Below are 24,662 nucleotides of genomic sequence, written 5' to 3' on the forward strand. Positions count from 1 at the left end.
ACAAATGATGAGTGTAAAAAGGGTGTAATGTCGTTCCACTGGGGATTGGGGCTATGACACGTAATTGTGTGAATTACCAGGCACTAGAGTGTGTGAATTAATAGAATCCAAGCAACAAAGATTGAGTAGTGTAAAAGAAAGCAATTGATTAATGTGTAAACAGTATGATAAAGGTATGGGCCAGATTATGGGGATTGTAACCTTAATGTTCTAACAAACTCGGGATTAGGGAAAGAATAATTAACCAAGAGATATATTGGCAATGCACAAAAGAATTCAACTCAGCTACTTTCGTAATCAATAAGAGAATTAGGCTAAGATTGCCCCACTTCGTGATGTATCAATCATAACCTTAAGTACCTAAGCATTGTAAGCCCCCAAAATTACCTCTACTTTCATAGTAGGAAAATTAGGTTGAAATTGGTAAGGCTCGAGGTCTCCATCCAACTGTCATTGTAATGAATCCCTCTCCTAGACTAGCAATTAATTGTGGCCACAAACCAATAACTAGTGCAAAGAAATCCCCAAATCAACATAAACCCTAGGTAAAGATTCAATCCCTTTATGCAATAAATCATAAATCGAACATCAAGATTAACAATGGACCCCTAATCCAAACCCATAAAAGAATTACTCCCTCATGATGGGAGTAAACACAGCAAAGCAAGAAATAAAGATGGAAGACATAGCTGCAATATTAAAGAATAAAAGGGCAAACTTTACTAACAATTCTTCAAAGTAAAACTGATCCGAACGATGATTCCAAGCTTCAAACTGAATTCAATGATGTAAATCTACTGTATTCTATGCTATGGAAAACTCTAAAGAAGGTAAAAACTGCACTGGGCTAAAACTAGGGTTCGAAGTCCCCAAAACATCAGAAAACGCCACTTAAATACTGGACAGCAGCCGGGTCACGGCCGCCATCACGGCCGGGATCGTGGCCGTGATGCGGTGTGGCCGGCTGCCTGTCCATAGCGGAGGTCACGGCCGGCATCACGGCCGTGAGGCTGGCCGTGATGCGGCCCTATGGTCCTTTTCTGACTTCTTTTGTGCTCTGTTGCTCCTTTCCGGCCCGGGGTGGATTCCTTAAGTCTCGAGAACTGGTCCAAATTGATAGAAAATCCTTCCTTTGCTCCTCATTGGTGAATAAACTGAACATGATCAAATATAACACACAACCGAGTCTTAAATGTATCAAGGTAAAGAAAATAAGCAACAAAACTCTTGATTCGTGGGGCAAATAAAGGTATAAAATCATGTGTATCAGGGGCAGCTGTCCCCATTCACCCACCCCACCCCCATATAGCCCTTGTATATATATGTATGTATAGAATAGTTTTAGATATAAATATATGAAAACATATATAAATAAAGAATTGATTAGTTAGTTGAGTTGATTGGAGTGTGTTTTTGCTTAAAGAAGGGCGATGGTTTGAATCCTCAAGGCTGCAATTCATCCTCCTTTGTAGCTTCTTCAAAGTTTTATATATATAATTTTAAAAAAATTAATAATGAGATTTGTAATTTATAATATGTTTTCTATTTGAATTATTTTATCAAATTAATTATGTTTCATATATTGTTATTAATATTTGTATAAAGTTTTGATTTGTTTTATTTTTCGTATATATCTAACAATATTTATGACTATATTCCTTTTAAGTGTTTCATTTTTTTTTTAATACTACCAATTCTATTACAATGTAATATATGTTCATTACTACTTTCTCAACCTATTGAAGCACAAAGAGTCAATATCGCTGAGGCTCGAACCCACAACCTGCCATATAAAGGAGCAACTTGGTGGCGTGGTGCTACCTCTTTTATGTTTCACCCCCACCAGGACATTTTTCTGGATCCGCCACCGGTAATACTTATACCGGAACATGTAATATTAAAAATGAATAAAATGTTTATTACTTATATGAGAAAATGTAATAGTTTTACATTTTGATTTATAAGTATTACATTTTCACACTTGTCAACATTACTTATAAGAGAAAATGTAATACTTTTGATTAAAAATATATTAGTTTTACATCAAAATGTAAAAATTTTACATTTGTCCCCAAAATATTACATTTCCCCTATAATTAACAAACACTTTATTCCCCATTAGCACTATATTTTTCAGTATAAGTATTACATTTTCATATCCGACGCATCTCACATATAAGGATCTATGAGATGGTCTCACACAAGCTAGTGTGGCGGTTGTTCTGGAAATGTTGTTCTGAGTGTGGCGGAAAATGACTTCCGCCAATTTTTAGTGGAAGTCATTTTTGCCAAAATGACTAGATTTTCCCCAGTCAACGGAAAATGTTTCCGTTGACTGGATTTTCCAATTGCATCTAAACACCGGAAACCTTTCCCGATTTTCAAACACAAGTTAAAAGTAAACAGTCAATTTACTAAACACTTCTTTTACAACTAGCTAATACTATCAGTTGATCAAACCAATTAACCCAATCAGCTATGAGCTAAATTAATCAACGTAATTATCAACTACTAATCATTTGCCAAACACCCCTTATATATTTATTCATGTGACCAGCTTCTTTAATCTTATTTAAATTGACACTATCGGTTAATTTGCCATTCTTCACCAAATAATTTTCTTTAGCAATTTATTTTATGGGCCAACGTGCAGGTTTTTCTTTTGAGAATTTCAATATTATATATTTGCATTAAATTATAATTAATTTAATTAAATTGTTATTTTATTAAAACTATTAGTTTTTGGTAGAAAAATAATAGTTATTACTTTGAAATTTTTAGTTTACTAATTAGAATAAAGGTTAAATAAGTAATTGAAGTAATACAAAAATGCAATTAGGCAGTTAAATATAAGAAAATGTAATTGTGCCAAAATGACTGTTGAACCGTACCAAATGCCAATGCAATGTGGCCCTATTTTAATATATGTATGTAAATATAAATAGCCAAGCACCTGCCAACTACTTTGTACTTAGATTGTATGTAGTGATTCTTCCATATGGGAGGTCATGAGATCGAGTCTCAATGAAAGCCGTATTGACTCTTTGTAGTTAAATGATTAATGTCTTCAAAGTTAAAAATCAATCTTTGCGAAGAAGGTGCTCATTTGTCTCTCTCTCATCGAATTTTGTTTTCCAATTATTTTGTCAAACAAAGAATGTTGTCATTCTTTGACTATGATGGATGTGAGATGAATCTTGTATAGAAAGAAGAAAAAATTTAAAATTTTTGAGAAAATAATTTTTAATAAATAAATAATGGTATGCAGAATATTTTAAGTCCCTTATATAACCCCAGTAATTTAGGTTGTCATCATTTGTCTTGTTACAACAACTTGCACCAGTTGCTCAATTATTTGACAAGTCATTTTTAAATGTTTGTGCTAGAAATGATTCATACTATATAATTACTTAAACCCAAATAAGAATTAGTTCGAATCTACATAGTTTAACAATTATTTGTTGCTTGCTTTCAAAAAAAAAAAAAAAAACAATTACTTGTTGCTACAAGTTGCGCCAGTTGCTCAAGTAGACTGATTATGTTAGAAACTTGAGGCTTGGAGCCTACCTCTCATGACTCTTCCATCACATGCATCTTTTCTGCATTCTGATTAGGCACAAATTAAAAAAGGCTCTTTGAAATGTCTATAACTAATAATCAAGTCTTTGATTAGTAATTATACTTGCACTTACTCATAATTTATCACAATGAACCAATTTAGTTGTCTGTACTGTTATAGTTATACTGTTATATCGTGTAAGCTGCACAAAGCATTAATTATTCAGTGGTATAGTATCTATCTTAAATTCGAAGGGAAAATCTTCTTCAACATATTTGCACATATAAGTGTGACATTTGCATGGTGCTTCGACCCGACCCGACCCATCTCACGAATAAGGATCTGTGAGACGGTCTCACACAAGTGTGACCCATATAGGAAACTAACTTCAAGGCCTTGCTGGAGGACCACAAGCGCCTTGAGTCACAGTAAAAGATTATTTTATGTATAATCTTTATGTGTAAGATATTTGCTAAAGGATATATAATATGCTTACTATTTCATGTGACAGAGTAGATGTGCTAAGGTGGTCGAATCCACTGTTGTTGACATTTTCCTCCCCATTTGATTGCTTATGTACCTGTAGGAATAATATAGTTACCGAGAAAACAATTCAAACTCTTTTTCTACCATAATATTACTTCAAGGATCATAAATAGATTAACTAACATAAGTTGTCCATAACTGAATGGATCAAATCAAGATGGCTAATAGGTGTTTTCCACTGGAAGTCAAACTTAAAATCTTGTGAAAATCAATCGCTTGACCAATTTTAAATCAATTTCTTTTTAATATTACAAAAACTTTCTAGTAATTAACAATTCTTTATCTTGTAAATAATTAACATATTTTGCAACCTATGTTGGCATATATATCATTTTTTTTCTCTCGAACAATATCTCGATCAAAACATAAATATAATAATTAAAACTTACAACAATTCATGTTATAAATTTTCAAAACATACAAAAACTTAGAGGCAATTTCATCTAATAGAAAATATTTCTATTCAAATTAAATTGAAATATAACCCAATCCAATATCTAATATTTTTGTGGACTTTATCTTTGAAAAGAAAATTGTTTAAATATAAGAATCCATATGATTTCTTGGGAATAATATATTGAAAGAAATTTTTTCTAAATTCTTCTCCTATAATTTAATTCAATCTTTGAAAAGAAAACAAAAACAAATTTTCTATTAATTCACGATTCTTTATTTGCTATATAATTAACATATTTTGCACCCTCTGCTGACATATATCTCTTATTTTCTCAAGCAATATCACTACAAAACATCAATCTCATATTATAATTTACATCTAATGTATGTTATACGCACTTTGGAATTCAAATCTCCTAAAGGTTATGTTGTATGGTTAAAAAAGCCAAGACACTCTACTTACGATTCCTTGTGATGAAGTAGAGGTGTTGTGGTGATCGAATCCACTAAAGTTGACATTTTCCTCTCCATTTGATTGCTTATGTACCTATAGGAATAATATATTTAACGAGAAAATAATTCAAACCCTTCTTCTATCGGAGTATTACTTTAAGAACCATAAATAGATAAACTAACATAGGTTAATTACACATAAATAAACGGATCAAATCAATAAGCTAGGCCAAAAGACGTCTCTCACTGAAATCCAACTTAGAATCTTGTTGTTGACTTCAACTTCAAAACAATTTTTTTTTTCAATATTACACAAACTTTCTAGTAATTAACAATTCTTTACATATTTTGCAACCTATGTTGGCATACATCATATTTATTCCCTCAAACAATATCACCATAGAAACATAAATATAATAAAACTTACAAGTAATTTTATAAATTTTCAAAATATACAAAAAATTAGTGTCAATTTCATCTAATAGAAAATATTTATATTCAAATTAAATTGAAGATCTATTTAATATAACCCAATCCACTATCTAATATTTTTGTGGACTCTATCTTGGAAATAAAATTGTTTTATCTTTTTGTTTGGTAGATTTTATTTTAGAGCTTATAAATTATTTTAAATTACAAATAAATTATAAGTTTTGTATAGTAAAACAGGGAGAGCTTAAAATAATAGCTTATTTTGAAATGCTACTTCAAAATAAGCTACTTTTTAACTTTTTTTTCGATTTTTATTTTTATTAATTTACAAAATTCACACCACCTAACCTTCATCAATCAAAATCATAATATCTCTGTTTATCCTTTTGTCTTTTCACACTTATAAGCTAATTCAACAATTAATTTTACCAAAAACTTTAATTTCATTTAGTTAACTTATTAGCTGCTACTAACTTTTCAGATTTTAGTTTTCAACTGTTAGCAACCTTTTCCGCTAGGCATGCCAAACAAAGCCATAATATAAGAACTTGTATCCATATAGTAATTTGATTTCCTTACCATATATATGCTTTCTTATGTACTTGTAGTATAGGAATAATATATTGAAAGAAAGGTTTACTAAATTCTTCCCCTATGACCTATCATTCAATTAAATCGAAAGGTGTTTTGAAAAGAAAACATGAACAAATTCTCTAGTAATTCACATTTCTTTATTTGCTAAATAATTAATATTTGCAACCTTTGTTGACATATATATTGCTTATTTTCACAAACAATATCACCACAAAACATCAATCTAATAGAATTTATAATTAATTTTATGCACACTTTGGAATTCAAATCTCCCTAAAGATTATGTTGTATGGTTGAAAAGGGCATGCAGGACAATATACTTACAATTTCTTTTGACAAAGTAGTGGTGCTGGGGTGCTCAAATCCATTCGTGTTGACATTTTCAACCCCATATGCTTGGTTATGTTCCTGTAAGGATTAATATAGGCTATGTTTGGCAAACCTAGCTGAAAAGATAGCTGAAAGCTGAAAAGTAGCTAAAAACTGAAAAGCTATAAGCTCGAAGCTGAAATTTGAAGAGCTATTAAGCTGGCTGTTATGCTTAAAAGTGTTTGGTAAAATTAACTTTTTGATAAGCTGATAAATGTAAAAATACTAAAAAGGACATCTTCATACAATTTAAATAGTTTTAAATTTAAATAAGTTTATTTATATATTAAAATATAAAATAGTAAAATCAATATATTTTAATAAAAATATAAAGTAAGAACATATATTTGAAAACATATAAAGGAAAATAAAATGTTTATAATTCATAAGATTAGTTCATACAAAAATCAATGTTCAAACACAAATGTCAAATTGAAATTACAACCAAACATATTGAAGAGAAAAAGTCAAAAAGGTTTTAATTGGGAAGGGGTAAATGATGTCATTTCTTTAAAATAATAAGGTTAAAGATGGAAAAAAGTTAGGAAGCTACTAGCTTATTTTGAAACGCTACCTAATATAGCGTTCAAAAATAAGCTCTTATTTTAAGCTACTAGCTTATTTTAGGAACATTACCAAACAGAGCTTATAGCTTATTAGTAGCTTAAAATAAGCTATAAGCTCCTAAATAAGCTCTGGCAAACAGAGCCATAACAAAATTCAAATTCTTCAATTCTAACACTTCAATTAAATCAAAAAGTTTTTTTTAAAGAATAAAAATTTGAAAAAAAACTTTAAGCAAACTTTCTAGTAATTTGCAATTCGTTTTTTTACTAAATAATTAACATGCTTTGCAACCTCTACTGGAGTAACTTTCACTCATTCTCTCAAATAATCCCACCATCAAAACATAAATCTAATAGAACTTACAATTAAAGTTCTTTTTTCTTGTAAAAGTACAAATTTATGAAGTTTTAGCACACCTTACAATTTGAAGTTGTATGGAAATTTAAAAATAATATGAAATTCATCTTTACTGTTTAATTCTTGAAAGAAGGAAAAAAAAACACTTATAAAGGTTCCGAAAAAGATTATGAAAGTGTGGAAAAATTGAAGTTAGAGACTTACGGTTGCTTGTGACGGAAGAGGAGTGATGAAGAGGTTGAATCCATTGATCTTGACATTTGTTTTGCCATGCCTTTTCTCACAAATCTCTCTTGCAAAATCAGCCACCCTTTCACTCACGCCAAACAGTTCCATCAATTCAAGACTGTCCACATTAGCAAAATCCTGTGGAATATTTTGTAGGGAAATACAATTTCTGAGAACTAGGGTTTCTAGAACCGGAAAGCTTTTCTCTAGCTCCACAGCTGTCCAAGTTTTGAGGTTGGTCTTTCCAATGCGCAAATAATTAAGCCCTTTGAAAATAACATCATTGCGTACATCCCAATCTTCCCCTGAGAATGCATTGTCATCCAACTTGAGCACCTTAAGCTTCTCCAGCGATCCCAATACAGTCATGTCACTCCATTGAAACAATGTACCAGACAAGGTCAATTTTCTTAGCCTTCTTGGAAACTTATCCACCATTGGGACTTTCAACTCTACTTTCTCAGAGTTGCCATGAAGCTTCAAGTTTTCAAGGCGTTCTAGCATTTGAATATTGTTGAACAAGCAAGCGTTTTTCTTTTTTTCCAAAAGTTTTGATAAGTTCCCACGAACACCTAATTTTTGGAGTTTGGGGGTCTTGTTGAAGATCTTGCTTGTGCAACTTCCTGGTGATATGGTAGAAAGTGTGAGGATATCTGTGTGTTTACGGCTATGCTTGCCTCTTTTGGGAGGAGAGGGTAATTGCGTAGAGCTGTTGGTGCGCACATGTCTTAGATATTCCATGTTCCATATGCCTCCATTAATTTGTAGCGCCCTTTCTGTAGTTTTTATCACCAGAGTCTCCAACCATAGAAAATCTTTGAATGACTTGGGGAGGGAACTGATATCAGCTGTGATTGCAAGATACCTGATCAAGAGTTTGGAATAAAGCACATTTGGCAGTGAGCTAAATTTGAGGGATTCAATATTCAACACCCGAAGGTAATCAAAGGTTTTTATGATGGTTTCCAATTGCTCTGGCATCGAAGGAATCTCACTCTTTTGTGAGGAGGACAACAACAAAGATCCAACATATTCACCATTTTGACGTGGACCCATCCTTTTGTTGAAGAGATTGGAGAATGAATCAGATGGATTATTGTTTTCTACATCAAATATGTTCATAGTGTAGTAGGAACAAAGTCTCTCCAAATAAATTCTTTCATTTAATCTTTGCCCCTCATCCATTACATGGAATAACTCTTCCCTCTCAGCTTCACTTCTGCAAAACTCATGCAATGTGTCATGAATGCAACATGTTTTGATTTGACCATCTGCGCTTCTTTTCTTTACCATCACAAGATTTCTATTAACAAGAACATTCAAATATTTTGAAGCTTCAACTTCTGCCTCTAAAGAGTAATCATCTTCTATTGGAATGAATCTTTCAGCAATCCACAAACAAATTAACTTCCAAGCAACAATCTCATGTCCCATGGGAAAATATGCAAAATATAAGAAACATTTTTTCAAGCCCTCATCACGCAAATCATCATAGCTCAACTTTACTAACGCATGATAGCTTTGGTCTTCTCCGTTAATTTCTAGAAGCGGATTATCAGCCACTCGTTGCCAATCAACAGAAGTTATACAATTGCGTAGGATACCAATTACCAGTACTAGAGCGTGTGGTAATCCATTGCACTTTTCTGCTATTTTTATTCCAAGCTCTTCAATTAATGTGTCACAACATCCCTCTGTACCAAAAAAATTATTTTTTATTAGCAACCAACCATCTTCATTGCTCAACTTTCCTAAACTATGAGATTTCCAAGTACAATCAACTGCATTTCCGCTCCAAGTGGTTACCAGGACTCTACTCCCTTTCAAATTTGTAGGGAATGCAACTTTTAAAGAATCCCAGTCATATTTTTCCCGCACATCATCCAATACAATGAAGTATCTTTTATCTTCTAATATTTCCTTTATTTTAGCTTCCAACACATCTTCTAACGCGATGCTGAAGTCATCTGTTTGCTTGGAAATTTGATGTAGAATTTCAATGAATTTTTGTTTTCTATGAAAGCCTCGTGAAACATGAACCCAAACGCAATGTGTGAAATATTTCTGGATTTCTGCGTCTTCAAAAATCTTTAAGGCAAATGTAGTTTTTCCTGTCCCAGCATTCCCCACAATTGGGATGACAAAGAAATCTTTGGATGCTTCCATTAATCGAGTTTTTATGGTTTTCAAATCATCATTAAAGCCAACAATCTTGTTTTCACGTAAATTCGCGCGAACCTGAATTCATGTTCAATCATTAGTACAATTGAAGGAATATAACTAACTTTTATTGAAACAGTGGGATTGAAAAAAGCACTTACGATAAACAATAGCTTCTTTACACGCAATAAATTCATGTTCGATCAAATAATCTTACCTCCCCATTCAATTCACATATATCAACAAATTTTATAAAGATTTATACATATATGCATACTCTGCTTAGAAAACAAAATTTTAATTTTTTTTGCAAGATTATTTGTTTTAACACACTTATACTGAGAAAACTTAAATTTCTTGACTTTATCCATGTACTATGATTGTCATGGGTTAAGATAAAAGTCTAGAGGTGGTAAATAGACTTATAAAGAATTTTAAAACTTGTTCTCAATTTTGAAGAAAATTCTTTTTGAGATAGACTAAACGGGGTTAATCTCTCAATATAACATTTGAAAACTATGTTGAAGTGTTAAGTAGATAGTCAAAATACTTTAGAAATTTGTAGTAGTGACAATTTTGATGTGCAAAAACCTTTTAAGAAAGAATAGAAATATTAATGTAAATTGAGAGAGAAAGATTTATAGGCGTTCAAAAGTTGTGTAATTTCTCTACTCCACTCTTCCCTTTATACATTAGGAGGGAAATCCACTACATACTAACTTTGTATTCCACGAATTACACAAATGAACCGAACTTGTGCTTTGATGATCCCAAAAGTGTGATAAATGTCTAGTAGTGGGTGAATAGACTTTTATAGTTAAACAAATTTTTCAAATTATGTCCTTTAGAAAACTAAAGTATTTGACTAGTGTTAGGAATTATATTTTGTATAGGTTTTGATGATGTTATCTCTTATAATTTAAGGAATTAGACTCCCCAAATTTTACATCGTAATAGTATTGTGTTAGGTGTTTTTGTAAAGACAAAAAAAATAAAACGTTATTTCTCTTGAATCTTCTAATCAAAAGATCTGGTCCAGTAGATCTAAGTCTTGCATGAAAGAACTTACCAACGACAAAATTTATTATGTAGATATTTCTTATATGATTCCAAACGCTCTGGCTAATTGGTCTTTGATAAGTGCAAATTCTTAGTACTTTTATGTGCACAATTGATATCAAACTCATATAATTTCATGATAATTGGAAGCTAAGTATGTTCTTATTTGATTCCTTTGTGTCAATACTCTTATAAATTCTTGTGCTCAATCTCGGGGTGATATGTGTGACGACCTTGATGTTTGTATTGATCCATGTGTTCATTCTTGTGTTGAGCTTGGAAATATTATTGTTGATGTTGTTGGTGAAGTAAATGAGGTTGAGGATGGAATGAATGGCGATGATTTTGAAATGAGAGATGAGTTGAGGAAGATAAGGTGAGTATTGAAGAAGTTAGCAAGAGTGAAGAAGTTGTGGAGAGACATGTGTTGTTAGAGGAGAGTAAAAAGACAAGAGAGGAAAGTGTGGAAGAAGAGGTTGAAAAGAATGAGAAAAAAAAAGAATGAAGGAAAAGAAAAAGAAGAAATGAGGGAGGGATCTAAAAAGGTCTTTGAAGTGGTAAGTTGCTTATCTTGAAAGGAGGGTGTGCCAACCACAAGAGTTCGAGAGTTTGTTGATACCCGGAACTTGAAGACATACCTTGAGGAGAGAGTGGATGGGTGAAAGGGCTAGTCCCTGTCCAAAGTATGGTTGAATAATGGATCGAAAGTTGCATCGAGCCAAGGATGTTAAACGTGACGCTCTTGGGAGGCAACCCAATATTATCTTACTTTTTTGTTGTTAATTTTTTTCTATTGATTGTGTGATTTTTCATTTGATAGGTAATCTCTTGTTGGTTCATGATCTTCGAGAAGAAGGAACTTTAGTGGAAAAACAATTCACTTCTTTCGACTATCACTCCAAGGGAGTTCTCTAGACCCTCTAATCCCTATTCTTGCATGATTTGACCATGACCCATTCATATGATTGCTTCATTGTTGCATGCCTCACCACATTTCGTCCCCACCCCTACCCTAGTTGCTTGCTTAATGATTTGTCTTGCTTGAGGGCAAGCAAGGTCTAAGTGTGGGGAGGATTGGGATTCTTGTGAGTACCATGTACCTTCTTTGTGGTCATACTTTTGTAAAGACTAGGTAGATAGGATGTGCATTTGAATTCATGGATGTGTTGTTTTCATTTGTTGAGAAAGGGGTGTTATACACTCAATTGGTTGAAAATTTTTCAGAAATCACCTCTTACACCATTGTGAGGTTTGCATAGGACCCAAGTAGGATTGCATTTCTTTGTATACTTGCATGGATTCATCCTCCTTTCTCTTGGATCCTTCAAAGTGGGAGTGTGTACGAGATTGCGTTGTGAAAAGTGTTGTAAGCCCCTAATGTTTTACCTTAGCTTGCATATGTTAGAACATGACGAGTTCATGAGCTAGTTGATGTAATAGAATAGGCCGAGTACTAGCCGGGTACTACTAAGTTTTACTTAATAAAGACTAGATTGCTGAAGCACGAGTCATTGAAAATCAGAAGACTTAAAGGCCGAAGACATGGCAAAGAGACCAAGAGAACATAGAGGCCGAATCATGGAAGTGCCTGTCTCTTAATATCTAAGAACGCCGAATGGTTAAAGCAAACCATTCAAGGAAAATTCTGAGAGAATGATAAAGACAATCATTCTTATGAGCATTTAAGGCACGAGCAATGAATTACTTGTGGGGACAAGCCAGGAAATATTCTATGAGCTTCCATCTAATCGAGACCTTAAATTCATGGATGATCAAAACTTGGACTATCAAGTCCTAGGAAGCAATCCCAATGAGCATCTAGTTGGTAGCAAAAGGGTTCAATCAGGTTCTTGGACATGATTTCTTTGATATATTTATAAGTCCAGTGGTAAAGCCCACTACTGTCAGGTTACTTTTATCTTTGGCTTTATCATCTGGTTGGGTTATTAGACAACTTGATGTTCATAATTCTTTCTTAAATGGTAATCTGACTGGAACTGTCTATATGCATCAATTACCTGGATATATATATATATTTTTTGGTAAATTCACCGGGTCTTTCTTTGTCTGTTTAACGATCCGGGTATCACCTGGATATATTGATTCTCAGTTCCCTAATCATGTTTAGGGCAGTTAACGAACCGAACATAAACGAACGGAGGTTGTTCATGTTCATTTGTTAAGGATTTTAGAGTGTTCGTGTTTGTGTTCGTTTGTTAAGGTTTTTGAAAATACTGTTCTTGTTCGTTTGTTAAGCGTTCGTTACGTTAGTGTTTGTTAATGTTCGCGAACACGTTCACGAACGTGTTTGTTAACGTTAATGAACATGTTCGTGTATGTTCATGGAGAGGTTCATAAACACTTAATTACCAAACATCTGCACATGTTCATGAACACTTAATTACCAAACATCTGCACATGTTCATAAACACAATTCGTTCGTGAACAAGACATAATCTACGTCCACGAACAATAACCAAACAAGCAACACAACTATATATGCTTGTGAACATATTTGCAGAAATTATTAAACTAACACTTAACGAGCTTGTTCGTGAACATTACTAAACGAACCTAAACGAGCTTGTTCGCGAACATTACTAAACAAACACAAACGAGCTTGTTCACGATTTCTTAGCAAACGAGCTTACCACTGTTTAGACTCTGTCCGTTTATTAACCGAGCTCTAAATTTTGTTTGTTAATGTTCGTTTACCTTAATAAACGAACATAAACGAACACTTACCGAACACGAACACGAGTAGTTTGTTGAAAGCTCTATTCGCTAACACCCCTAATCATGTTTGTCTGCTAAAATGATCTCTGTTTGGCTTAAAACAAGCTCCTAAAGCTTGGTTTAATCGCCTACACACGTTTTTACTATCTGTTTGGTTTAAGGCATCAAAGACAGATGTGTCATTATTTCACTATTCGCAGGATTCTACTTCTATGTATCTGTTGGTTTATGTGGATGATATACTTGTGATCGGAATTTAGTATATAATTTACTTTCTAAACTGTCTATTGCTTTTAAGATTAGGGATCTTGGTGAACCTGATTTTTTTTTCTTGGGATTGAAATTGTTAAATGTGATGATGTAATATTACTTTCTTAACAGAGGTACATAACATATATTTTAAAACGTGTTGTTATGGCAGAATGCAAGCCTCTAGCTCCTCCTATTCCTATCTCAAAATATGTTCCTTTCAATGCAGATTTGTATGATGACCTTACACAGTACAATAGTATGGCTAGGGCGTTGCAGTATCTCACAATCACACCACTTGACTTGTCTTCTGCAGTTAATTAGTTTTGTCAGCATATGCATACTCCTACAATATCACATTGGTAGCAACTAAAATGTGTATTGAGGTATGTTAGAGGAACAATTACTTTTGGTTTGCGAATAAGAAAGTCAGTGTCAAGAGAACTTCATGCTTTTTCTGATTCTGATTGGGTTGGTTGTCCTGAAGATCATAAGTCTACTAGTGGTTATGTTGTCTTTCTTGGGACCAATCTTGTGTCTTGGGTTTGTAAGAAACAAAGAACTACTGTTGCTAGATCTTCTAGTGAGGTAGAGTATAAAGTTCTTGCAGATGTTTGTGCTGATGATATGGATTTTATCTTTGCTACGTGAAATCAATATTCATGATAATCCTATTCCTAAGTTATGGTGTGACAATCTTGGTGCTACATATATGTGTGCAAATTCAATCTTCCATGCTCGCACCAAACATGTTGAAATTTATTACCATTTTGTCAGAGACAGAGTTACGAAAGATCAACTTGCTGATATATTTACAAAAGCTTTACCTAGTCCTAAATTTTCTTTTTTTTAGAGACAAGCTACAGGTTACATACTAGTTTACCTTGTGCTTGAGGGAAAGTATTAGAACTCTATGTATTTGAGTTAGATTATGACTCCCTGTCCTAGTCTTCCTGTGATTCCCTCACTATATATATTTATGTATCATGTATCTTTGTAATCAAGTTTATTCAATTAATACAATACATTCAGCTCTCATCAAGATCATATTTTTTAATAAAGGAGGTTCATTATAAAATTGAAGTTTGCGACTTACACATACATAAATTCCATATTGATGTAAGCGAATATGTAATCTTGTATTGCAATTATTGAAACAAATAATTTGATATATGATAATTTGGAATAGATTTTGTGGTACCTTGGGAGGTGGCAGATCACTACGTTTGTTGTAGTCCTCCTGGAGGTGTTGAAGGTGTGCTTTGTGGTCTTCGCAAATGGTTTTCACTTTTTCCTTAATGGACTGGATCTCACTCACAACATCATTGAGCTTTCCACAAAGCCGAATCTTATCAAAAGCTTTAGCCAATCCATGCTTCTTCTCCTGTGCAAAGTAGTTGGCAACTGCATCCCTGGCTTCATTCACATGTGTTCCGAATTTTTTTACTATTAATCTCAAAACACGGTTTTCATTGGCCAGTGGGCTCTTGCAAGCTACCACCAAGCTCTCAGTAAATGTTTTGATTTGAAAGGTCATGTCCTCTATCTCAGACTTCATAATGTAGTTCACATTGTCTCCTACAGTTTGTACTAGCATGTTTACCGCCAGCTCTACTTCCTCTATCGCTCCTATCGATCTCTGTATCTGTGAAGTAATACGAAATTGAATGTGATATAACTATAGACTATGGCTGTGTTTGGTTATTGACGGATCTACCATTTTCGGTGTTTTAACTTTAGTCAAAACATTAAAAATAATGTTTGGTTAATGAAGGTTTGGAGCAGCGAATTTGCTCCAAACCACCATTTAAAAAAAATATTCAACTAAGGGGATAAGCGGGGGTTTACGGGAGCCGCTGTGCGTGGCTCTCCTTTTTTTTTTTTTTTAAATTTAAAAACATTACATTATTATTATTATTAAATTATTAAATATATGCATACTGTTTTGATCATTTATATGTTAACCGCTAATCTAAACAACTAATTTTACCAAACATCTTTTTACAAACCGCTAATACATTCCGCTGGTCAAACCCGCTAATACAATCCACTATTTGATAACCGTTAACACAACCCGCTAACCGTCGATAACCAAATAAGACCTATAGTAGAACATGCTCATATATATATATGCACACACGCACAAATCTAGAAACCGTAATCGAATTTATCATATCGTATTTACTTCTTTTTTTTTTTTGTTAAATAATCTAAAGGAGAATTAATTGAATATTTAAATATTGATTTTCTTTTTTTTTTTTATTTACTTTTTTTTTGTTAAATACTCTAAAGGAGAATTAATTGAATATTTAAATATTGATTTTCTTTTTTTTTTTGTAATTTCTTATGATATCTCTTAACTTGCTCTATATTTTATTGATTACCTAAATACTGCTCATATAAAAAATAAAAATTTGAGCCACAGTTATGTCACTTAATCACAAGTTCTTTGCATAATATATATTTACTTTTGTCCATGTTTAGGGATTCATATGATTTCTTATGGATTATCCAAATTATGAATTCTTCAATAATAAAGAATTCTATGATATTTTTAAAATTAATATACTATTTTTAAAAAAAAAAAACTATTTCAATATATGATTTTAACATTGAGTAATAATAATATTGGATACTTATTTCTGTGTATAGCGCGTTCAAAAAAAAAATAGTGGATAGATAAGTTAGGTGGAAGTTTGTAAGTAATAATAATAATGATAATAGATTAGATTACGTGTGCTTTTTTATTTGGAAAAAAAATCTAGAAAACAAGTAAAAACTATTTTACAAATCTTTTGTTAGAAGGGAAATAAGAAAAATAATTTTCAAAATGGAAAATGAAAAAAATGCTAAGCAAATACATTTTCTATTTTTATTTTTCTAGGAAAATGGAAAAAAAAATCTAGAAACTAAACATACAATTTTAATTTTTCAACAAAATGGTTCCTCCCAAACACATTCCTTGAAATTAAATTTTCAAGAAATTAAAATTAGAGATTCTCATACATGTTAGATATTAAAAACATCACAATACTCTTTTTCTCTATGGGGATTCAAGTTTAATTTTCTTCTCCTTATTCTAAATTGTTCTCTGTTTTTTTTTCTTTAATTTATTAATGCAATTAACCGAATATGATCATATATGTTTTGTGATTGCTGAAACAAATTTGAGATATGATAATTTCCTCCTAAAATGTTGAATCCCCAAACCCAAGGTCCCCGTGCCCCGCCCCGACAAAACATCTGCGACGATATAAATCATGGTAACTCAACTGAACACAGAGGTCAGAGGCTAGACATTTGCTCACTGTATATAAGACCCCTCACTTTGATAAAAAAAAAAAAAAATTGAGAAACACTTTGATACAATATGATAATTTAACAATAGGTTTTGTGGTACCTGGACAGTTGGTAGAAGAACATTGGTCCAGCAGATTTTGGTGAGGGAGTGAAGGTCATTTTGGTGTTGTTGGCGAAACATATTAATCTTTGACCTAACAGACTGGACCCCACTCGCATTTGTGAGGGTTCTGAAATATTTTGGAAAGAAGCATCTGGCAGCCACATCCCGGGCTTCATTCACAATAGTTTGAAAGGTTTTGAGCATCAAAACATCGAGAGATGCAATTGAATTATTGTTGTAAGCTTGATCGAGGCTGGCATTAATGATTTGGATATCCAAGCTCATACCCTTTAACTCCGAACATAAGCCAGGAAACTCACCTTTAGCACTCCAATAACGACAAGACAGTACCACATATTCAGCCATTTCCTCTCCCGCTTTCTCTATCATCGTCACTGCCGTCATTGGTTCCTCTCCCTGAAATTGTTAAACTAGCTAATTGAAGGTAGAGGTGTTTCGTAAAATTAAATGATAAAAAAGCGTTTTAAAAAAATGCTAAAAAAGTTTTGAAGTGTTGAACGACAAAAAGACACAAGCACCCAAATGCGTGTGTGTGTGAGAGAGAGGGGGGGGGGGTATTTAATATAATAAATATTGTATTATATGAACGAATAAATAATATAATTTTACGAAGGAAATTAGGAGAGGAAAAGAAAAGAATAGAAAAGATATTAGAGGATTAAAAGTGTCTGTTAATCTCTTAGAATTAGTTAGAAAATTTTGTGTTGGTTATTTCCCTTCTTCAGTACATTGCTGTGTATATAAGTGTAATATGCACTTCTTGTATCAAGTCAATAATACAGAATGATTCTTTCTCCCTTCTTTCTTCTCCAAACTCTACTCTTGTAATATGATATCAGAGCTTTGAGCTGCATCCATGGCTTGGAACGGCGTAACAACCAGACCACCCACAGCTCCACCAGCACAGATATTTCCGCCGGCAGCCACGACGCCGATGAACTCAGTTCTGAATTCAATCCCAGCCGTAGTTCCGAATTCAAACCCAGCTGGGGCAACCTTCGATCCAAACGATGCTGCTAATCCCTTCTATTTGCATCCAAATGAAAATCCCTCATTGGTGCTGGAGTCAACACCCCTCAACGGTCGGAATTACCACCCTTGGGCTAGGGCAATGGAGATGTCGTTGATGTCTAAAAACAAGCTAGGGTTTGTCGATGGGACGATTGCAGTTCCGAGTGTAGGTGAAGTGAAATTTCCTTATTGGAAAAGATGCAACAACATGGTGTCGACATGGATTGTGCGATCCATTTCCCCAGAGATTGCACAAACAATTCTATGGCAAGGAACAGTTGAGAAAATATGGAACACACTGAAGGCTTGATTCAGTGAGGCAGACATATTCAGAATTTCCGACTTGCACGCTGAAATTCACCAAACTAGGCAAGGAGATTTAACTGTAAGTGCCTATTTTGCAAAACTAAAGGTCTTATGGGATGAACTAGAAGTCATTAGACCATTACCTACATGCAAGTGTGACAAGAGGTGTGATTGTGGACTGTTGGATACTTTACAACAACACTTAGAGAATGATAACCTCTCAGTCTTCTTGAGAGGCCTCAATGAAACTTATGCCTCTGTTCAGTCTCAAATAATGATGACAAAGCCCCTTCCCAGTGTGGATGAGGCATTCTTGATGGTTCAACAACAAGAAAGGAGGTTTAATAATGGGGTGATTGGGCTGCAACTACCCCGGTCAGGTGAAATTCAAGGAGCAGAGAGCATCCTTCTTGCTCAGGGAACTGGTAACATGTCAGGTCCTAAGAAGTTCCATCCCGGCAACAAGAAGCCAGTCTGCACTTACTGTGGGCTCACTGGACATACATCAGAGAAATGCTATAAGAAAAATGGATATCCACCTGGGTGGAAGCCAAGAAACAGAAGTNTTTGCTCCTAATACACAGCTTGAAGGTACTCATTCTGGAATCTCTTCTAAATGCAAAACTAGTTGGATATTAGATAGTGGGGCCACCCATCATATTGTTTGTCATTTCAGCATGTTGACAAATGCAAAAAGAGTTCAAGGAATGTTTGTTGAATTGCCTAATGCTGATAAGGTTGATATTACACATATAGGATCAGTCAATACTGGTAGCTTGATCCTACAGAATGTGTTTTGTGTCCCTGCTTTCCACTACAATTTGATATCAGTTAGTGAATTGATTAAAACTTCTAAGTGCAAGTTATTGCTATATTCTGATGGGTGCATTATACAGGATCAGGACTGTGGGAGGATGATTGGTCTGGCTAGCCTGCAAAGAGGTTTATATCATCTAGTTAAACCTGATATGCCTGGTAGTGATAGAATAGGACATGTTAGGGCTAATGCTTGTAATTCTGGCAGCATATGGCATGCCAGATTAGGACATTGTTCCTATGAGAAGTTGAAACAATTGTCTTTGTCAAATTTGACATTCAAAATGAATAAAACTGATGATTGTGATATCTGTCATTTAGCCAAACAAAAGATATTGCCCTTCAATACTAGTTCTAGTTCTTCTAATGATTGCTTTGATCTTGTACATTTTGACATCTGGGGACCATACCATGTCCATACCATATATGGACACAAATATTTCCTAACCATTGTGGATGACTATAGCAGGGCCACATGGGTGTATTTGCTGAGAAATAAGGGTGAGGTTAGAACATTTGTCAAAGCCTTTTGTGCCTTTACTTTGACACAGTTTGGTAAGGCAGTCAAATGCATCAGAACAGATAATGGACAGGAGTTCAAGATGGACAGTTTTTATCTAGAAAAGGGTATTATCCATCAGACAACATGTGTCTACACACCACAGCAAAATGGGATAGTGGAAAGGAAGCATGGACATATTCTGTCAGTTGCAAGGGCTCTCAAGTTTCAAGCTAGGCTGTCAGATGGTTTCTGGGGAGATTGTATATTACATGCAGTTTATGTCATCAATAGACTACCCTCAGCAGCCTTACAGGGTCAAATTCCATATCAGACTCTGTTTAAAAGGGAACCTCAGTACCCTTTTAAATAATACAAAATGATTCTTTCTCCCTTCTTTCTTCTCCAAACTCTACTCTTGTAATAAAAGAAAAAGGAAAAACAAGGAGAAAGAAAAACGAGTAAAAATGAGAAGGGGGAGGGGGGAGAGATAATTTTAATTAAAGAATACTAGTATATGTTTTTTTTTTTAAATCTATATGGATTAAATATAATAATAACAATAATAATAATAATAATAATAATTATTATTATTATTATTATTATTATTATAAAACTCAGCGCGTCAATAACCTTGTGGTCAAGTGGCATGTAGTGACTCTCTCAAATGAGGGTATCAAGCCTCAATGGAGGCGTTATTGCTTCAACAGGCTTAGAAAGCTTATAACTTTTTTTTTTGGTAAATAGCTTATAAATTATTATTAACTTAAAAAAAAGTTATAAATTCTAAAATAAAATCTACCAAATAAAGTCTAAGTATTAATTATTGGCTTCCAAACTAAAGATTATTATTTAATGAATGTTTTAATTGTTTTGACAACTAATGATTTTTCTCAATAGATAACCAATTGGAAACTTAATATTACATCTCACAATAGGACTAATTGTACCTAGTCAATTAGTAATTTAGTATAAATAATCATCCTATAATATGAAGCATATTCTACGAAATTACGAGTGTCTATAGATTGAGGAAAATTAATTAGTCAAACAGACTAAGTCAATTGTTGGTAGAAAACCCTATTAAATTAATGGTACATACAATCAGCTATTTCAAACACAATAACAGTAGAGGTAAGCAACGGGGTGAAGTATAATTTTACCATTTTAGGGGGTATGAGGAGCTGGAATCCACAGTTTTTGAGCTGCTTTTCTTTGACCTCTTTTGCAGACTGAACAGCACTTTCACTCATGTGTAACAATTCCATCACCTCAAGGGTATCAACATTAGCAAAAGCTTCTGGAATTTTTTCAAGAGAGCTACAATTTCGAAGGATTAGACTTCGTAAAGTTGGGAAGCTATTCTCCGTGGCCAACTTCCAAGTTATTAGGTTCGTCCTTCCAATGCGCAAATATTGAAGGCGTTTGAAAACAACGTCATTGCTTAGTTCCCAATTCTCCCCCTTGAATGCATAGTCATCCAACTTGAGCACCTCAAGCTCCTCCAACAACCCCAATACTCTTACATCTTTCCACTCAAAAAGTGTGCCGGAGAAGCTCAACTTTTTTAGCCTTGATGCATCCACGATCTCACTTGGGAAAGTTAACACTTTATCATACTGGCCATAGAGCTTCAAGTTTTCAAGGCATTTTAGACTTTCGAATAAAAAACTTATTACTGATTCCTTTAGTAATTTTGATAAATCCCCACGAACACCTAATTTTTGGAGATTGGGGGTCTTCTGAAAGATCTCTCTTGTACAATTTGTTGGCGATATTGTAGAAAGTGTGCGGATGTCTTTTCCTCCAGAGTTAGTTGTGCTTCTTTTCGGAGGAAAGGGTGGTAATTGCAGAGAGGTATTGGTGTGTACATGCCTTAACTTTTCCATGTTCCATATGCCTTCATCAATTTGTAGTGTCGATGATGTGGTTTCGATGACTAAAGTCTCTAATCCACGAAGATTTTTGAATGAATTTGGGAGGGAATTGAGATCGCTTTTGATGGCAAGATACCTAAGGAGATGTAAGTTATAAAGCTCATTCGGTAGGACCATATCAAGCTCATCCGATAGCAAGCTATAAAACTCAATGGAAAATTCAATGTTCAACACCCTAAGAAGCGGAAAGGTGATTGGAATGGTTGCTAATTCATCTTTTGTAAAAGTAATATTATCCCCTCCATCGGAAAACAACAACAAAGAATGGATGTGTTTGCCAAATGGGCATAAACTCCTCTTTTGGTTGTAGGATTTGATGAGGACATCAAATTTGTTTTTAGTAAAGGAGTGAAAACAAAGACGACGAGTTGAAGATATATTCCCATGAGTTAAAGAAATATTCTTATCTAATCTTTGCCCCTCATCCATTACATGGAACAAATTTATCCTTGCACCTTCACTTTTGCAAAACTCATGCAATGTGCTGGGGATACAACAAGTTTTTATTTGCCCATTTACTCTTCGTTTTACCACCATCACAAGATTTCTATCCACAAGATCATTCAAATATTTTTCAGCTTCAACTTCTGCCTCTAAAGCATACCCCTGCTCATCTATGGTTGGAATGAATTCTTCAGCAATCCACAAATGGATCAACTTCCAAACAACAATCTCATGTCCAATGGGAAAACATGCAAAATATAGGAAGCAATTTTTCAACTTCTCATCAGGCAAATCATTGTAAGTCATTTTTACTCGGTCACAGTAGATTTGACCTTCTTGATTAATTTCTAAAAAAGGATTTTCAGCAACCCGTTGCCAGTCAGCAATATTCCTACGTTGACGTAGCATACCACCTACCGCTACTAGAGCTAGTGGTAATCCATTGCATTTATTTGCTATTTCTTTCCCCAGATTTTCTAATACTTCGTCATTGCATCCCTCTATACCAAAAGCATTATTTTTCAATAGCAACCAACCTTCCCCATTGCTTAACTTTTCTAAATTATGTGATCTCCAGTTAGAATCAACTACATTGCCATATGGGGAGGTCACCAAGACCCTACTTCCTTTCAAGTTTGTAGGGAATACAACTTTAAAAGAATCCCAATCTTCTTTTTTTCGTACATCATCCAACACAACAAAGTACTTTTCATTCTTTAGAAGTTGACAAATTTCACGTGCCAACCCTTCTTCTGTCATCATGCTAATGTCCTCTCTACGACTGGTAATTTGATAGATTATGTCAATGAATTTCTGTTTTCTATCAAAATCTTGTGAAACATTAACCCAAATGTACTTGTTGAAATTTTCGGGAATGCATTTGTACTCTTCGAAAACCATCGAGGCAAATATGGTTTTTCCAGTTCCAGTTATCCCCACAATTGGGATGACAATAAAATTATCGGATGCCTCTATGAAACCCTTTATGGTCTTCAAATCATTTTCAAATCCAAATACCTTGTCTTTCTCTACTGTTGGTTGAACCTAAATAATTGAAGAAAGATCATTAAAAATCTATACTAACCAAGTGCTAATTAAGGTGATAAATACAAATATCAATTAGGTTCACTTAGCTTCCAAATCATTATTAGTATGTACTGTGTACTCTTCAAATTCTCAAACCATCTTTTTATTTGAACAAGTTATAATTTTACTTTAGAACCTATATATTTGCAATTCAATTTCAACCTACCCATAAATTTAAGGATGATAACTGATTTGTCAAGCACTTTATGTTCAGTTAACATCTCTCTGTGACTTTTATTTTAGGAAATATCAGAGATCGAATCCGGTTGGTTATTGTCAAGCTTATCTTTTTGCTATAAAGGACCTGAAGACCATAGAATATAATGTCTGGGCCCACAAAAACTGGAGAAAAATCAACTGTTGGAATTGCTATATATATAATACTTAAGAATCTCATAGCTTAATTAACACACCCCCACAATTCATTTCTTCTATCTACCAGAAATCTCAAGCCGGCCTTAGCTTCCCTTTCTAAAATAACACTTAAAAGCATAATCTGCGCAACTTACCCATCAATATAATTATCATGTGATCGAATATGGTAAAGTATTTTAATTGCTTAAAGAAATAATTAAATTTGAAATATATATAATAGGAGGATGTATAACTGTGTAAATACCTGGAGAGTTAGCAGACCCTTGTTTTGTTCATTGATTTTGTACGTCATGAGTTGTAGAAGTTCTTTTCCGTGGTCTTGCCGAATCTTAGCCAGCTTAGCCCTTATGGACTGGATCTCACTCGCAAAATCCTTGATCTTTCCACAAAATGGAATCTTATCCAAAGATTTTGAGAACACATTGTCTACATGCTTCCCCTTCAGAGCAACATAGTCGGCAATCGTATCCTGGGCTTCATTCACAACATTTCTGAACTTTTTGACAACAACTCTCAGAACGTGGTGATCAGTGGCCCATGAGTTCTTGGAAGCTTCTATAAGCCTGGCGCTAAAGGTTTCGATGTCGGAGGTGAGATCCTTTATCTCAGAATCTATGCCACGAACCAGCTTCACGTTGTATGCTACAGTTTGGACCAACGCGTTTACTCCCTGGGCTACCTGATCCTCTAGCACTTTGTCCACCACTATCGTCATTGCTCTCAGCAGCTCTCTCTCTCTCTCTCTCTCTATGTCTCACAGTGAAGATATAGGAAATGCAATTATGCAAATGATTTGTGAGAGGTGCAAATTCTATTCTTCCAGATATATATATATATATATTTAGAGCAGAGCATTAAGTATTCGATATGTGAGAGGTGTGAATCATCATCATTTGTCTGGTTGTTACAACTTGCGCCACTTGCTCTAGCTAGTAGACTGATGGTTGGAGACTTGGAGCGTACCTTTCATGACTATTCCTTCACATGCATCTTTTCTGCATTCTGATTAGGTACAATATAATAAAAGCTCTTTGTAAGTCTTTGGTTGGTAATTATATT

At 34.0% G+C, this 24,662-nt stretch overlaps 1 protein-coding gene across 9 annotated transcripts; it reads right to left on the reverse strand.

Annotated features, from left to right (window-relative positions):
• Positions 1-697: 697 nt before the first annotated feature.
• Positions 698-24,407, reverse strand: LOC116007226. 9 transcript variants are annotated; one of them, XR_004095217.1, is made up of 10 exons: positions 23,848-24,407; positions 20,925-23,186; positions 17,106-17,525; positions 14,907-15,350; positions 7,478-9,739; positions 6,305-6,388; positions 4,965-5,048; positions 4,056-4,139; positions 3,498-3,599; positions 698-1,154 (listed from the first exon to the last, which is right to left on the reverse strand). XR_004095217.1 is itself a non-coding variant. In XM_031247847.1 (10 exons), exons 1-9 carry the CDS (start codon positions 24,316-24,318, stop codon positions 3,585-3,587), a joined length of 6,126 nt encoding a protein of 2,041 aa, XP_031103707.1. In that variant the 5' UTR covers positions 24,319-24,407; the 3' UTR covers positions 698-1,154; positions 3,568-3,584. The 9 variants fall into 9 exon arrangements, 7 of the variants coding, with proteins under 7 accessions (XP_031103707.1, XP_031103703.1, XP_031103705.1 ...); XR_004095216.1 differs by having other exon boundaries at positions 3,498-3,606; XM_031247847.1 differs by having other exon boundaries at positions 3,568-3,599.
• Positions 24,408-24,662: the final 255 nt, after the last annotated feature.

The sequence above is a fragment of the Ipomoea triloba genome, chromosome 15 (assembly GCF_003576645.1).
Source record: "Ipomoea triloba cultivar NCNSP0323 chromosome 15, ASM357664v1".
NCBI classification, from domain to species: Eukaryota; Viridiplantae; Streptophyta; class Magnoliopsida; order Solanales; family Convolvulaceae; genus Ipomoea; species Ipomoea triloba.